The sequence below is a fragment of the Hoplias malabaricus genome, chromosome Y, assembly GCF_029633855.1.
Source record: "Hoplias malabaricus isolate fHopMal1 chromosome Y, fHopMal1.hap1, whole genome shotgun sequence".
NCBI lineage: Eukaryota > Metazoa > Chordata > Actinopteri > Characiformes > Erythrinidae > Hoplias > Hoplias malabaricus.
In genome coordinates this window covers 64,508,981-64,526,104 of record NC_089820.1, presented here as the reverse complement: position 1 = coordinate 64,526,104, position 17,124 = coordinate 64,508,981, and the positions used below count along the sequence as shown (strand labels likewise).

The 17,124-nt window shown below is 45.8% G+C and overlaps 1 protein-coding gene across 1 annotated transcript in view; it reads right to left on the bottom strand.

The window, feature by feature from the left end:
• Positions 1-12,032: 12,032 nt before the first annotated feature.
• Positions 12,033-17,124, bottom strand: part of LOC136678492 (LIM domain kinase 1-like) — a 67,679-nt gene continuing 62,587 nt past the window's right edge. Inside the window, exons 13-14 of the mRNA XM_066656542.1 lie at positions 16,465-16,622; positions 12,033-16,263 (exon numbers count right to left, since the gene is read on the bottom strand). Coding sequence (XP_066512639.1) covers positions 16,137-16,263; positions 16,465-16,622 — 285 coding nt within the window. The 3' untranslated portion in view covers positions 12,033-16,136. The remainder of the gene's footprint in view (positions 16,264-16,464; positions 16,623-17,124) is intronic.

Here is a 17,124-nt window from a genome sequence, read left to right as displayed (position 1 = left end):
AATATTAGAAAAAAGGAACATGGAGGGAGAGGTAATCCATGGGAAACACTGATACACTCCTGGTGTAGATGGGTTTTCATGGTAACGACAGTAATTTGTCTCGAGAAGGCGTCCAGCTGAAATTACCCCAGTGTCCATATTTAAACCCCTCGCTGGATTGTAGCGTTCTTCTTTGGATCATACGTCTCACAATCTTGAAATCTCATTCTCATTTACATATTCGCAGGGTGTGGTCGGGCTCAGAGTAAAACAAACACTAGCGTGACGTATAAACAACTGTGAACGCTGCCATTCGAACGGTCAACTCCCGTGGACTGAGACACAGACAGAAGGGTGGTTCTGGTCCTCTTCCAAACCAGCTCATAACTGAAAACATCCAATCAGATCAAGCCCAGATGAAGCCAACATCACATTCTGCCTTGATTATTTTGAACCAAACCCACAAACATACGCCATAAACTCTGCAAGTGAGAACCCGAGTCGAGGAGCACTTGAGCTGTGAGGAACGGACCACACCGAGGTGGATTTGCAGAATTAGAAAGATTGCGTTCACAAACAGCCCAAACCCGTTCTGAAGAGCCAGGTTGGGAATGAGAGGGAGGCCACAGACTGTCTTGAGTGGGAATGGACCCCAGAGCTGGGGTCAAAAAAGGACTTCTAGCTGCATTCCATCCACTAACAACCAGCGGAAACCAGAAAAAAAAGATCAACAAAGTGGTCTTACCTCCTCATCTGCGCAGGAGGAAGGATGGAGGATACAGAGGGGGATCCATCACAGCAGCAAAGACCAGGAATGAGAGAGAGAGAGAGAGAGAGAGAGAGAGAGAGAGAGAGAGAGAGAGAGAGAGAGAAAAAAGAGAGAGAGACAGAGAGAAAAAAGAGAGAAAGAGAGAGAGAGAGAGAGAACATTAAATTAGCACAAAACAGTTTCAACCCTTTACATTCTACATTACACAGATAAGAGAAATTTACACATGACATTAGTTTTATTAAAGTTACACTCCCCCACACACACACACCCACGTTATGAGTGTTTGTACAAAAATGCTCATACACACTTAACCCATCTTTGGGAGTAATCACACACACACACACATTCACACACCCTAGCGAGAAGTCACACACCCTGAGCTAAAGACAGCCACGTCTGTACCCAAGGAACAATTGTGGATTATGTGTTTTTAAAGTCAGTGGACTTCCTCTTCAAAATAAGGTCTGGGACACTGTCTGTGTGCTGGCAGAGGTCTGGACAGTGGTCTTCGCTCCCTGTGATTTCTGTAAAACAGAGCCTGATTAAATCACAATGAGCCGGACTACAGCAAGCCTCACTCAGCAAAGGATGGGACATTGAGTTAGAGCTGGTGTCCAGCCAAAGACTGTCACTGCAGCAGAAAGTTAATTCAGAGACCTTCAGTGCTGCAGAGCCAAGATAAAGTCTTGAGCTGCTGTTAGTACTGCGCAGGAAATAGATGCTTCATAAGAGATGGCTTCATTGGAATAGGATGTGTACACTTTAAAAACATAGGACTGCTAGAGGAACCCCACTCCTGCACACAGAAAACTGGCCTCGCTGCACCAGGAGCATCATGTGCAAAACAACGTTCAAGAACCGTTCTGTGCTTGTGGTCTAGTCCTCAGCCATTCAGAACGTGTACAGATTCTGACCAGTGATATTGTGATTTTTCATTGAAGATTATAGAGTGGCATTTTGCTGAAAAGTTAAAAAAGCTACAGTGCAATCACTGTTTTGTTTCTTTGGAACATTCACTTATGCACTGTCTGTAACCGCTAATCTAATTCAGGTCATATATTGGGCGCAAGGTGGGGACAGACACTAGACGGGATGCCGGTCCATCACAGGGCACTACACACTCTCACACTCACACCTACAGACACTGTAGCGTGACCAATCCACCCATTAATGTGTGTTTGGACTGTGTGAGGAAACCCACGCAGATACAGGATGAAGACATCACACTCCTCACCGACAGTGACCCGAGCCAAGCCACAACCCCAGAACCTTGGAGCTGTGTGACAGTGACACTGCCTGTCGTGCCACCGTGCCGCCTCTATTTTGTTACATGGGTAATACGTCCAAACACAACAATATCAGTCATCAGTCAGTTTGGGAGTAAAGACATTGACATGCACTCATTTAAATTCTGGACCGTTGCTGATATCCGATATTCTACGTGTACAAATCTGTCGATGTCTATTTACAAAATCACGGTGGCACAGTGGGTAGTTGTTGCAGTCACACAGCTTCAGGGGCCTGGAGGTTGTGGGTTTGATTCCCGCTCTGGGTGACTGTCTGTGAGTAGTGTGGTGTGTTCTCCCTGTGTCTGCGTGGGTTTCCTCCGGGTGACTGTCTGTGAGGATTGTGGTGTGTTCTCCCTGTGTCTGCGTGGGTTTCCTCCGGGTGACTGTCTGTGAGGAGTGTAGTATGTTCTTTCTGTGTCTGCGTGGGTTTCCTCCGGGTGACTGTCTGTGAGGAGTGTGTTGTGTTCTCCCTGTGTCTGCGTGGGTTTCCTCCGGGTGACTGTCTGTGAGGAGTGTAGTATGTTCTTTCTGTGTCTGCGTGGGTTTCCTCCGGGTGACTGTCTGTGAGGAGTGTGGTGTGTTCTCCCTGTGTCTGTGTGGGTTTCCTCCGGGTGACTGTCTGTGAGGAGTGCGGTGTGTTCTCTCTGTGTCTGCGTGGGTTTCCTCAGGGTGACTGTCTGTGAGGAGTGTGGTGTGTTCTCCCTGTGTCTGCGTGGGTTTCCTCAGGGTGACTGTCTGTGAGGAGTGTGGTGTGTTCTCCCTGTGTCTGCGTGGGTTTCCTCAGGGTGACTGTCTGTGAAGAGTGTGGTGTGTTCTCCCTGTGTCTGCGTGGGTTTCCTCCGGGTGCTCCGGTTTCCTCCCACAGTCCAAAAACACACGTTGGTAGGTGGATTGGTGACTCAAAAGTGTCCATAGGTGTGAGTGTGTGAGTGAATGTGTGTGTGTGTTGCCCTGTGAAGGACTGGCGCCCCCTCCAGGGTGTATTCCCACCTTGCGCCCAATGATTCCAGATAGGCTCTGGACCCACCACGACCCTGAACTGGATAAGGGTTACAGATAATAAATGAATGAAAAAAAAATGCCGCTAATGCCAAAGCTGCTAATCTTTACAAAATGCAATATCTGCCGATACGAATGAATTTTTATGATTGTGGAAATGCTATAAAGAGGCTGACTTCCTGTTCTTTCTGCCTTATTTCTCACAGCGGTTTGATGTGAAGTGGTGCATTGAAGAGTTTGTCAGTAGAAATATTTTATTTACATAATCACCAGCGCACCTCCCTGTTTTCTCAGCTGCTTTATGTGAAAAGGCATTGATACAACAATAGGGTTTTGTTGTTGCACCACTTTTCATAACAAGATTGGCCTGAAGTCACCTTTCTGACCAGGTACGACAGGTGACACAACTTCAGCTGAGGTGATGGCATGTCATCTTTATATAATTACCTTTCATCAGCGTGAGCTGAGCTGTGTGCACACCTCGCCCTGGCATGCAGCACATCAGGCTTGCGGGTTTCCAGCAGAACAGGACACGGACCGAGCACCACCGGTTCCAAAGATGCATAAGTGAAGTACAAGACAAACCCACTCTGCCTCATCAGGTTCTTCCTCCAAAGTCAGGGCTATGAAAGGGCTATTTCACTGATGTTTTCAAATGTCAGTGCTGTTCTGTGAGGAGTGTGGTGTGTTCTCTCTGTGTCTGTGTGGGTTTCCTCCGGGTGACTGTCTGTGAGGAGTGTGGTGTGTTCTCCCTGTGTCTGCGTGGGTTTCCTCCAGGTGACTGTCTGTGAGGAGTGTAGTGTGTTCTCCCTGTGTCTGCGTGGGTTTCCTCCGGGTGACTGTCTGTGAGGAGTGTGGTGTGTTCTCCATGTGTCTGCATGGGTTTCCTTGTGCCCAATGATTCCAGGTAGGCTCTGGATCCACCATGACCCTGAACTGGATAAGCGCTTACAGAACTTTGAGAATGGTTTGATGTGACACGGTTCATCCTACGGAAGCTCACGGACCTGGATTTGTTTACAAAGTTGGTGATAGGAACCATGGCTGTGTCCCAATTTTGCACTACACACTAATACTATAGAGTGTATACTATGTGCTAACCTTTAAAATGTGAGTTTACCTAGTACAAACAACACATTACTCCTTTTCTTACAAACATTGCGATGAACTGTTTCTATGACAACATGTCATACCAAGCTGTAGCTGCAACACTGTCCTGTATTTTTTTTTTTTCAAAGTACAAAATCTCAGATATCACCCTCCACTCTTCATAGTGCATAGTGTAGGTCATAAAATAAGAGATTCTATCTATCTATCTATCTATCTATCTATCTATCTATCTATCTATCATTACACTTATATAGCGCCTTTCTAGACACCCAAGGACGCTTTACAATCTACACTGCTCAGAACACTCAATGCACACACACACACTGGCGAGAAGCGGCAGCCAAACGCGCACAGCGTACTCTCGACCAGGAACGACCGTCCACCTGGAGGACTGCATCAGGCACTAGGGTTTCACCCAGAATAGAGCACCAATCCATATCTGGGCACACACACATTCACTCCCACAAACTAATTCACTCACAACAGGACAGTTATTACAGAAGCCCATTCACCTACCCTCCATGCTTTTGGACTGTGGGAGGAACCTGGAGCCCCCAGAAGAAACCTATGCAGACACAGGGAGAACATGGAAACTCCACCCAGATGGGACTTGAACCCGAGATCCCAGCGCTGGGAGGTGAACGTGCTCACCACTAAGCCACCGTGATGCCCCAAATTCTGCACAAAAATGGTGGAACGCACATCAGATAATTTAAAAAATTTGTGTTACATATAAGCTACACGTCCCTCTTTCTAACATAGTGCACTATGTAGGGAGATAGAGCCACATGTTTTCTAGATGTGAGAAGTTCTTCCATTTCTGTTTCAGTTTGATTGTGGGACAGTGTTCATCGTTACCGTCCCCAAAACTCCACTGTTCCTAAGTGTCCACAGGGGATTTATTTATGTTATACTATATTTAACTTTCACACTTTGACACTATCCTACACACTACACACTTCACACACTAGTTAGAATCCGTACTAACTGCACAACTGGGACACAGCTCATGTCTTCTGAGCTTTGATGGACAAAGATACATCAGTGGGAAATGATTCATAAATTATAGTTCCACTTCTACAGCTAGACCCCAATATGTCCTTGTCCTTGACCCCAGAATACGTTTGGGACATTAAAGAGTGGCCTCCATCTCCACCTGGATAGAGAGAGGGACTACAGGGGCAGATTTAGGACATCAGGGACACATAGAGCCCAACTCTGTTCTTGGAACTGCCCCCTGTGTCTTTAGGACACCCCAGGACCATGGTTTTATGTCTCATTTTAATGACTGCGCTGTTAATTCAGTACAACGTCCCCCACACTGCACCCAGGCATTGGGATCCACATAGACCATAGGCACAGCGCCCCATGTCGGACACACCAACACTACCTTTATCTCAAAATTAGCAATAAACAATGTGTCAGGAATCACAGAGTGTCTTCATGACCGCTCAACGTCATGTCAAACCTTTTAGAGTTGGACATCTCGTTCTATCAGCGCTGATGTGGACAGATCTGTTAGGAATAGTTTCAACAGAACCATATATTGGGCAATTTTGCTTCTATTTATGCTTTAATCGTGGTGGAAGGACTAGTGGAATTTTAACCTGACATTTGGTCTAAAAACCTAACCCAGAAAAGCCTAGTTTAACTGTCCACAGAGCTGAATCAGTGTTGAATTTATTTTATCTTGTGAGACCTGTGCTGTACATATTTTCCACTTCACACGATGTTGCGGATGTTTGGGCCACTTCGAGTGCTCAGTAAAACATTTCCAAAAAAACTCAAACGTAAAAAAGCACCGTTCAAGAATGCGGCGTCCATAGAGCTAACGCAAAACTATGAGAGATCAGGGCATTGGCTTTTTCTGGATCTCCGCTGGGAACTGTCTCTCAGCGGCTTACTGCTCTACTTCTCTCCTTCATAAAAAGTTCTGCGCTGTTCTATATTTAGTCCAGAACGAGAGGCTATTCCTTTCACAACCACCAACAGGAAGAAGTGGACTGTGCTGTAACGCAGGAGGCTGCAATCAAGCAGCGCTGGATATGTCTTTGCTTTACAACCTGTCCTTTATTGTGCCTCACTGCCCCTGCATGGACAGTTCACTAGAGAGAGACAGAGGGACGAACAGTGAGGACAGCTTGGTCAGTTCATTACAGGGACCGAGCGATGAGAGACTAAGGACAGCTTGGTCAGTTCTTTAGAGAGAGACAGAGGGACGGGAAAGTGAGGACAGCGTGGTCAGTTTAAACGAGACAGGGAGAGAGGGATGGGAGAGTGAAGACAGCGGTGTGTTAATAAGGAGTAGCAATGTGAAGGGCCACTAGGAGGCCAAGTACAGATTCTGAGGTCTGGACCTTCACTCGGAGAACATTTTAACAACTGGACCTCAAAGTTTACAGCCCTGGTACGGGGTTTTAAAGTCAGGCTGAAAGAATAAGAATACACACGCTTAAGTTCCAGAGGTTAATCTTATTTTCTGCATAATTAAAGGATGAAAGGTGATGTTCAAATTCTTAATCCAACATTCGCTGCACTTCACTTTGTGCTGGAAAAAGCTCAGGTGTTTGTACACAGCCCTGGCTCTGTACATTTTTGCAGTTTCAGATGTTTTACTCAATGTTGAACAGACTCCAAAATCAGGAGAGCACTAACTGCATGAAAGTAAACAGCTGGATTTACAAATGAGTTTCTGTGGTAATTCAAACCGTGAATAAAAGCTTACAAACAAGTTCAACTTCAGCCACCAACCAGCTAAAGATGCAGAAGTTTAAAATGAACACAAAGGAGAGGAGATTGTTTTGCTGTGAACCGTAGATCTCCAGAACTCTGCCTTTGTTTATGATGTCAGTCATTAGCTGTGAGTCATCCTTGTGGAGTCTCTCTACAGTGACCAGGACAGGTTTAACACAGGGTCCTTCAGGACTGGACACTGAAGACTCAACCTCTTCCAAACCCTCTGTTTGGTCCCTGACTGGTTTTCTACTCCTACAGCTTCCACCTGAAAAGTATCGGGTGTCGTCTCGAAACCTTGTCTCTAAGGGGAACAGTGGGCTTTGGACACCACAAGAACGGCGGCGGTAAGGTTAACGTTGTTTACTCATCTTATATTTACGTGTTGTTGTTGTTTGGGACTGAACACAGCTCCGTCATCAGTTCAGACAGATCAGTAGAGTTTGTTCCTTCCTTGTTGCGGTGTCCAGCTCTTGCTGGATTCTTTCATCGGGCACCAATCCAAGGAGCGCTTGAACCTCATGAAACATCCACAGTGTAATTTTACAAGCTGCTGTAGCAGGAGATTTTACAGATGGCAAGTTGGTGCTGGACTTTTGAAATGCGTGGCATGGAGTGATGACTCTGTAGCCAATCAGTACTATGCAAGGTTTACATGTCATGGTTTAGTCCTTACTCGTCTCGCTCTGATCCACTTGAGAGCAGGGAGTAAAAAAGAACCCGGTTCCAGGACCAGGACCAAATGTACACCATCGAAAAACAAAAGAGCCGAGTAGAGTCGAGTAGAGACCCTGCAGTGGCAAAGCACTATAAATGAAGACCACCCAGTCTTGACCCATGTGGACCAATATAATAGCTCAGATACCAGCCCCTGGAACCCATGTCCATCTTGAACCTACTCAACAGTTCACTAGAACCAGACCTGTCAGAGTGTCCCTCATCACTGGTCCACGAGAGACCGACCCTCGGTTCCTGTCCCCTGTGAAAAGTTTCTCACTCTCCTCTCTCCTCTGCAGCACTGTTTTCACCTTTTCCACCGAACCCAGCCTCCACCTTTACCCCTCAGCGCTGACTTCCAACAATAACTCTCCTTTCCACCTTAAATGATGCCTAACCTACATTCACCCGCCGCTACATTCCTGAAGGTGCAGAGAAACAACCAAAAAATAGGTTCAAGGGCACTTCACTCGCATTTAACCAGTTTAGTAGCGCATTTAAGGTGGAATTCAGAAGAACAGCGAAGAAGCGAAGCCTCAGCGGCAGGTCTCCGCATCCCGCCTAGAAATGTAGAGACTCACCGTGGTTGAAAATCGCGGTCCTGAACCTGCCGCTGACGGAGGAGTTCTCCATGGTATCGGCCTCAGCTCCTCTGGGTCGACTGGAGAGAAATTCCGCTCTCTCTCTGTTTGCTTCTCTCTCTCTCTCTCTGTTTGCTTCTCTCTCTCTCTCTTTGCTTCTCTCTCTCTCTGCTTCTCCCTCTCTCTCTGCTTCTCTCTCTCTCTGTTTGCTTCTCTCTCTGCTTCTCTCTCTCTCTCTGCTTCTCTCTCTCTCTCTTTGCTTCTCTCTCTCTCTCTCTTTGCTTCTCTCTCTCTCTGCTTCTCCCTCTCTCTCTGCTTCTCTCTCTCTCTGTTTGCTTCTCTCTCTGCTTCTCTCTCTCTCTCTGCTTCTCTCTTTCTCTGTTTGCTTCTCTCTCTCTCTGTTTGCTTCTCTCTCTCTCTGATTCTCTCTCTCTCTCTCTCTGATTCTCTCTCTCTCTCTCTGCTTCTCTCTCTCTGCTTCTCCCTCTCTCTCTCTGCTTCTCTCTCTCTGTGTGCGCGCGCTCGCGCGTGTGTGTGCTCTATGCGGGGATTTAGTGCTGAATGAGAGCGCGCAGACTCGGGGGCGCGCTTAAAGCTCAGCCCCGCCCCCAACCGCCCAGACAAAAACAAACCGCACATGGCACGCGCAGTGTTTATTTATTTATTTAAACACTTTGCAGCTAGTCCAAAACAGGGCAAGATTAGGAACAAATACTTATAAATGTAAATGTTCTCTATTTAAAAACAGCTGGTATAAGTTTATACATTAAACACTTTTATAAAATATTTTCATTATTTTCATCGGTTTTTTGGTTTCTTCTTGTTTATCTTTAGTCTTTAACGGCGAGGCACAGGGAGTCCATCAGGACGAGATTGAGTCGATGTCACAGTGTACAGAGTGTACAGTATTATGTTTGTAGGGGGGGGGACAGTGGTGCAGCAGGTAGGTGTCACAGTCACACAGCTCCAGGATCCTGGAGGTTGTGGGTTCGATTCCTGCTCCGGGTGACTGTCTGTGAGGAGTGTGGTGTGTTCTCTCTGTGTCTGCGTGGGTTTCCTCCGGGTGACTGTCCGTGAGGAGTGTGGTGTGTTCTCTCTGTGTCTGCGTGGGTTTCCTCCGGGTGACTGTCTGTGAGGAGTGTGGTGTGTTCTCCCTGTGTCTGTGTGGGTTTCCTCCGGGTGACTGTCTGTGAGAAGGGTTTCCTCCGGGTGACTGTCAGTGTGGTGTGTTCTCCCTGTGTCCACGTGGGTTTCCTCCGGGTGACTGTCTGTGAGGAGTGTGGTGTGTTCTCCCTGTGTCTGTGTGGGTTTCCTCCGGGTGACTGTCTGTGAGGAGTGTGGTGTGTTCTCCCTGTGTCCGCGTGGGTTTCCTCCGGGTGACTGTCTGTGAGGAGTGTGGTGTGTTCTCTCTGAGGTTTGCGTGGGTTTCCTCCGGGTGACTGTCTGTGAGGAGTGTGGTGTGTTCTCCCTGTGTCTGCGTGGGTTTCCTCCGGGTGACTGTCTGTGAGGAGTGTGGTGTGTTCTCTCTGAGGTTTGCGTGGGTTTCCTCCGGGTGACTGTCTGTGAGGAGTGTGGTGTGTTCTCTCTGTGTCTGCGTGGGTTTCCTCCAGGTGACTGTCTGTGAGGAGTGTGGTGTGTTCTCCCTGTGTCTGCGTGGGTTTCCTCCGGGTGACTGTCTGTGAGGAGTGTGGTGTGTTCTCTCTGTGTCTGCGTGGGTTTCCTCCGGGTGACTGTCTGTGAGGAGTGTGGTGTGTTCTCTCTGTGTCTGCGTGGTTGAATGAATGAATGAATGAATGTTTGCAGTGTTATGGATGTGTCCATTTGAGAAGCAGCGTGTTATTAACAAAGGAACATTACTAAGGGTACTTTATGGATAATTGTTGTAGGGTTTGTATTAAAATAGTTTTCCATTTTAAATAAATTTGTCTTGTAGCTGAAGGTGGATGTGTATCTTTAGAAAGTGCAGCTAAGCCTGATTTATTGGATTAGCATCCGCTGTAAGGTATTTATCAAATAAGCGTCACAGATGTTTCACTAAAGTGGGGAGGGGTTGTTATTATCCATGTGTATCCAAAACACACGTCCTTCTCATTAGAAAAACTAGAGAGTGATTTAGACCTGAGGACATCCTGAGTTTCAAAAAAACATAAATTATAAATCATCACTGTCCAATTAAAAACAAGGAGATACACGGTTGTGGAGGTTTAGTTAACTACGTCATTTGAACACAGCAGCTGTCCTTCACACTGTGTGAAAATGTCTTAATGAATGAACCAATAGAAATGGTCCAATATTACTCTGAATAAAATCATTTAACACTGACGTCCACTAAAAGATAAGAAGGTTTTTTCTTCTCCTGTAAAGTTACTATTTTGGAGATACATATTTTTCTTTGGACAGTCATGATATGACATCAATTATATTCCATTAAAAATTTCATGTGCCATGTCTCATAAAGGACACAAGGCTCAAAACCTGGAAATTTAGGGTGCAGATTTAAATTCACATTGATACATGGAATATTGATAACAGAACTGACATATACGCTGCAGAAACTTTTAATCTAACTTTTTTTCATTCATTCATTCATTGTCTGTAACCCTTATCCAGTTCAGGGTCGCGGTGGGTCCAGAGCCTACCTGGAATCATTGGGCGCAAGGCGAGAATACACCCTGGAGGGGGCGCCAGTCCTTCACAGGGCAACACACACACATTCACTCACACACTCACACCTACGGACACTTTTGAGTCACCAATCCACCTACCAATGTGTTTTTGGACTGTGGGAGGAAACCCACGCAGACACAGGGAGAACACACCACACTCCTCACAGACAGTCACCCGGAGGAAACCCACGCAGACACAGAGAGAACACACCACACTCCTCACAGACAGTCACCCGGAGGAAACCCACGCAGACACAGGGAGAACACACCACACTCCTCACAGACAGTCACCTGAAGCGGGAATTGAACCCAGAACCTCCAGGTCCCTGGAGCTGTGTGACTGTGACACTAACCTGCTGCACCACCGTGCCGCCCTCCAACTTTTTGTTTTAAATTAATTTAATTCAGTGAGTTCAGGTGCAAAAGAACGATTTGTTTATTAATTGTGGATCAGTTCAACTTTACACCCACGTCATCTCTGTGGGTTAAGTCTGGTGCAATCACACACTGACATTTCTTACAAAGTGGTGACATTAAGTCCGCCTTGTGGTCCACAGCCCAGTGGGTGAGAAACCTGGCTCCGATCGCACAAGAGTGGAGAGAAAGAGAAACAAACACTGTTGTGACCTCTTCATATATTTACCTTCTTTATTACACTCCCTCCTCCAGGGTTAGTTATGGGTATGGGTACTGTACTTACAGGAATGGGCCGGTGGCAGATTTGTGCGTTCATGTTCATGGACTGTTTCTGTCCTGTTACATAATCTGTGCTGAGTCTGGTCAAATACATCAGACTTCACAGTAATGTGTTTGTCATCTCCACAGAGAACAGCCTGTAACCGGGTCAGAATCTGCCCTGCTTTCAGTCCAAAGAACAGCTCTCACTCTCCCCCTCAACATTTCTTGTAAAATTAAGAGCATTAACAGGGATTTTGTCTCTGTTCACCGCCGTAACAGGTTCCACAGGTTCTGAGAAGGGTTTATACTAGATGTACAGGACATTGCTGTAAGAGTTTGATGGCTTTAACCTGCATAACAGTAGGTGGTAAAGGTAGATGCATGTCCACATCTCCACAGTCCAATGCTGTTGTATATATATGTTAGTATAGTCCTGCTGTGGTGCAGTAAATAAAAACACATGGCAGACACCGAACTGTTAAGGAGCGGCAATTTTATTCCAGCTGCAACCAAATATAGTTGATTTCTTGGATTCTCAATATTTTCACGGCCAGAATTTAAAGTGCAGAAATGTCTTTTTTTCTCTTTTCACAGCTTGTGTAAAAAATATTAAATAAAACAACACACACAAAAAAGATAGGAACCTAAAACCAGACAATGGAGATATGGAGGATAACACAGTTTATAAATATATAGAACATGAGGATCTCTCATTTCAACAGATCAGAGGTGATATAAAATCAATCAGGCGTACAGTTTAAAAACAAAAAATAGAGAGAGAGAAAGAGAAACCTGCTCAAAATACTACGAGTCGTTGGCAAGGCTAGCTTCAAACAAAGGCACAGCAATATTCAGAGGTAAAAATGATCCTTTGCAAAGAGGGACTGCTGCAGCGTTCACAGACGAAATGAGCTCACGCAGTCGCCATGCTTGCGATTGTTTTAACTGTAGATAGGGAAAGGTGAAAAACGTCAAAATTCATGCCATGGATTCAAAATGAAATGGTTATTATAGCGCAGTGCCACCTGGAGATATATGTACGACATGGGACACTAACATCCAGCTGTTTTCCCCCCACACACAGACGCCATGAGGAAGGTTAAGTGCTGAGCGTCCAATGAGACTGTGAACATGACGTGGTGTAATGAAGCAGTCGTTAGAAAACAGAACTTCTTTCACAAAGGATCTCTCTTTAGGCAGCAGACGGGCCTGGGCCTGACCGCTGAGGAGCAAACCCGGGGAGAGGAAACGCTCAGCGTTGTGTATTTACTGACATCGTTGTCATAAAAAACGGTATTAGCCAAATGTGTCTAACTTTGTAGCAAAAGGAAATAAACACTAAGTTATTATTAACATTAAGCGGTGCCTGTGCAGAGACCTACACAAAGCAGCACACTAGTGCGCAGGGGTATGTTCATGAGCTGCTGGGCCACATTCCAGTACGGGAAGTGTATTTTCGGTGGGCGGAGCTTAATACATGCTCAAATAAACAAACAATTCATTTAATCTGTTGAGGCCGATTGCTATTTACAAATTAATAGGGCTCTTAGAACAGCTGTGGATACACAGCACCACCTTTTACAATAAAAACAGACCCTTCTACACATTCGTAGCAGTAAGGATAAATCTATCGGCACCAAACCAACAGAACTGTTACTGAGCTTTCAAATCTTTAAAATCAGATAAATCCTGACGAGGTCATCTCAGATCTGAAATACGGCAAAACACTGCATGAATGGAGCCTGATTATTTCTTTATAAACGCATTAAAACCTATAACTCATAAATGCAAATGTGGTTTTCCCTCACCAGGAAAAATATGGCTTTCTCTCACATCTTATACGAGCGCGCCTGGCCGACTAAAGCAACGTGTGTGTGCAGCGTCTCCCTTCAACAGCTGCAGACGCTGGAAGAGGATTCAAGTTTTAGTGTAAAATACTAGAAAACCGAAGGGAGAAACTGTGATGGAGAACAATGGGAGTTTACGTGCAGTCGATAAGAAGCGGCGGCTAAAGCTTGAACCCAGGAATTTCAGGAATTTCCCGCTCAGGTTTGCTGCTCAGAGGAGAGCTGTCTCCAGGCCGAACTTCTCACGGAAGGCTCCATCAGTGACTTGCATTCGAATAAGAATCAGCGCAGCGTCAGTTTCTACTCGACCCCCGAGAGGAAAAGAACGAGTATTTTATCATTTAGTGCAAATAAAATTTGAAAGTCTTTACAAAAAAGATTACAGTGGTTTTATACAAAAAAACAAGATGCTGTGTCTTTTTAAATTTTTTTTTCATTTTTTCCTGTTGTTTGTTTTTTTTCTCTCTCTTGGCTCGTGACCACTGTCTGTACACATTTTTCTTCGCAGTCCTCTTTGTGTTTACTCCCACAGTAACAGCAGGTTTGCCCAGTTACCAGGAACTCACACCTAGCCAAGACTCCACCCCCATCACAGGAGGAGAGCGAGAGAGACAGAAGTAGGCATACATATTTACAGCCAGCAGCTTTGTGTAAACACCACATTCTCCTTCAGGGAGCTGCACAGGAGTGAGACACAGGGAGGTGGCTTTGGGCTCTTTTGCATTTTTAAAGGAATACAGTTATGTGCAAAAGTTTGGGCACCCGTTTGGGGGTGCGGGGGGGGGAGCAGGGGGGGTGGGGGACAAACTTAAAAATGCCATTTTTGGCACATTTTACTTCATTTCTATTCATTTAACATTTTAAAAATATAGAAAAAAATAACTTAAGTAAATGGGCAGATGTCTGTGTGTTTACTGCCTGCTGTCGTCAGCTCTGAGGAGAAAGAGAGAGAAGGCTGTGCTAATGTTGGCTTCATGAGTTCTTTAATTTAATCCTGAATCAGTGTGTGCTGAGATTTTACATTCAAACAAAGCCAATCAGAGTGGTGTGATGTCAGGTTTCTCTTTCACTGTGACTGATCCTGAGTCAGTAAGTTCCTGCAGAGCATTTCACATCAAACCACTCTCTATGACTTAGCTTCCCAAAGGAATAATAACAAAAAAAATGGATAAACAAAATACACAATATTCCTTTGCTTTCAGCAAGGGGCAGATCTTTGATCTGAGAGAACAACGGTGACTCTGTAAAGGCCAGTTCCCACTGGACAGCAAACCTGCCACTGACCTCTGGGTCTCAGCTGTGTTTTTCTGTGAGGGGAGAATCTACAGCGCTTTCAGAACCAGCCCGGACGCGAAACGTTTTGCCTTTTCCCTCTGACCGCCGATGTCTAGCCCTGTACATAGAGACTACAACCTCACCAAAACACCCAACACATGCCAGGAACCCTGGCCCACTGCAGGAGTTGAGAGGTTCTGGTTGCAGGCTGTAGTTTGAGTAGCTGGGCTTGTGTTCGCTGGCTCATAGCACAGATGTAGTATCGATGCAAAACGGCCCTGTAACTCTGACGTGACGTGTGAAGACAAAACATATCAGCGTGGGAAATATTCAGCACATAACTGCAGCTGTAGTAAAAGTAGTGCTCACTACAGAATGACACACAGCTTCAGGGATCCAACGGGTCGGGATGGAGTGCACCAACACTGCACAGAGAATATTTGAGTGTGTGGTTATACGTCTTCCTGCTCAGGCCATGATTAAAGAAACTCAAGTTGCTGAGCAATGAAAACTTTCTGAAAACATAAAGACCCTGCTGTAGCTCTCGGGACACACACCTCCTTCGCGTGGAAAGGAAGTCTCTCGGGTGAAACGGACCAGTCCTTCAATTTGACGCCTAGCCCAATTAAAAATATGGCAATGTCATAACAGTATACAAAATAATGTCTGTACATATATAATATCTAAAACATTTACAATATGTCACATCATTAGCTATTTACACGTCATTTTGGGCCAGATTCTCCTTAATCAAGCGCACAGGCAGACAATGGGGAGGGAGGAAACTGTACCAAGCTCTACAGAGCGTACCATAAGGACAGAAATTGTCGACGCTACACGGATTGATAGATAAAGAAAGGCAAGGCAGTGACCTCAGAGGGAATCGCCTTCGACCCATAACCGGTGCCACTGTGTTGAGGGTAAAACAATAAGCAGCGGAAGGAGAAACAGAACATCTACAAATATGCACTACGCTTTAATCGCTCGTGTTTGATGTGTATACTTACAACGCCCTGTTAAACGCACCCTGTTAGCATTTTGAAGCCACACAGATTGAGTAGAAGTTAGATCAATGCTAAATCAAGCTGAGGAAACACCTGTAAACATCACACACACAAAACACCAGGCCTGGAACGGCCCGTGTCGATGGAAAGTAGGTGGAAATTAGCTGACCCTCCACTGAGTTCGGTTCAAGTTCACAAAGTACACAATGGAAGATCCAGAGGACAGCGATCAGACACAGAGGCGGAGAAAGCGATGGTGGAGGAATGATCCTGGCTCTCAGGAAAAGGTCAATGGTTTTGCATTCGGAAACATCCTCCGGAATTCCACCGCCAGAGGAAGCTGAAACTTCTCCTGGACCTCTTGCAGCTTGCAGTGGACCAGCGCCCCAAAGCTCCCCGCCTTACACCGACGGGATCTGAAGAAGATGGCGATCTTCTGCGCTGAGCGTTTACTCAGGCTGCTCTCTGTGAGTGGGAAGCCGGTTCTCACAGGGCGGGGTTCTTCTGCCAGAACTCTCTGTGGACGCTTTCAAGCTCCGACACCAGAGGGAGACGCATTTCTAAGTGCATCTTCAGGTTCTCCAGCCATTCCTCCAGCTTCACAAATGAAGGTCTGGGAGAGAGAAGTGCTGTCAGTGTCTCAGGGATTCGAAACAGAACGAGTTTATTGTTTACTGAAATATATCTTTGAAAACTAGGTTTTGAGACTTCTTTCGCCTTGATTTTTAAGACTTTCTTAAAGTCTACGCACCAATAACTAGTTTGACATATCAGAGGCTTTCTGTATTGTTCACTTTCACAATAACACTCTCACCGTTTCTCTGCATCCAGGTCGCAGCACAGCACAGCCATGGGGAAGAAGGAGAGGGGGCAGTCTGAGGGGTAATAGTGTTCCAGAAACCCCTTCACGTTCAGGCCGAAGTCCATAGCTCGGGGCAAGTAGTCTGGGTCAGCATTGACTCTGCCGACGATCTGAGGAATAAAGGAAGGAAGGAATAAAGCAAGAACAGCTGAGGATCGACAGGAAATTAGTGGCTGGTGTGGTTTAGGGGATTGATGCACTGTGGTGCACAGTGCTGTATATAAATTATTCACTGTAATTACACACTACTTTTACTTTGTCACTCAAATACAATTCTAAGCACCTCTGCACTCAAAGAAACAGATTCCCTCTGTAGGAAGAGGTTATTCAGTAAATACTGTGGCTGCAGGCCTTGATGCAGAAACACATCTTTAAATAACACCAGCCGCTTCCGCTAGGTGCTTTTAAATCTGGTCAATGGCAATGGACCCAAACTTCTGCCTTAAATCCAGGCCCTGAAACACGTGAATAATGAGCAGCTGCAGTGAGCGCTGGGTTATTTCCGTCTGTTTTACAGTGAGGCCGGTGCGGGCGGTAATGGTTACCAGCCTGATGCCCCCATTAAAAACAGCTCCCTGAAATGTTGTGTAGGGTGAGAGAGAGAGAGAGAAA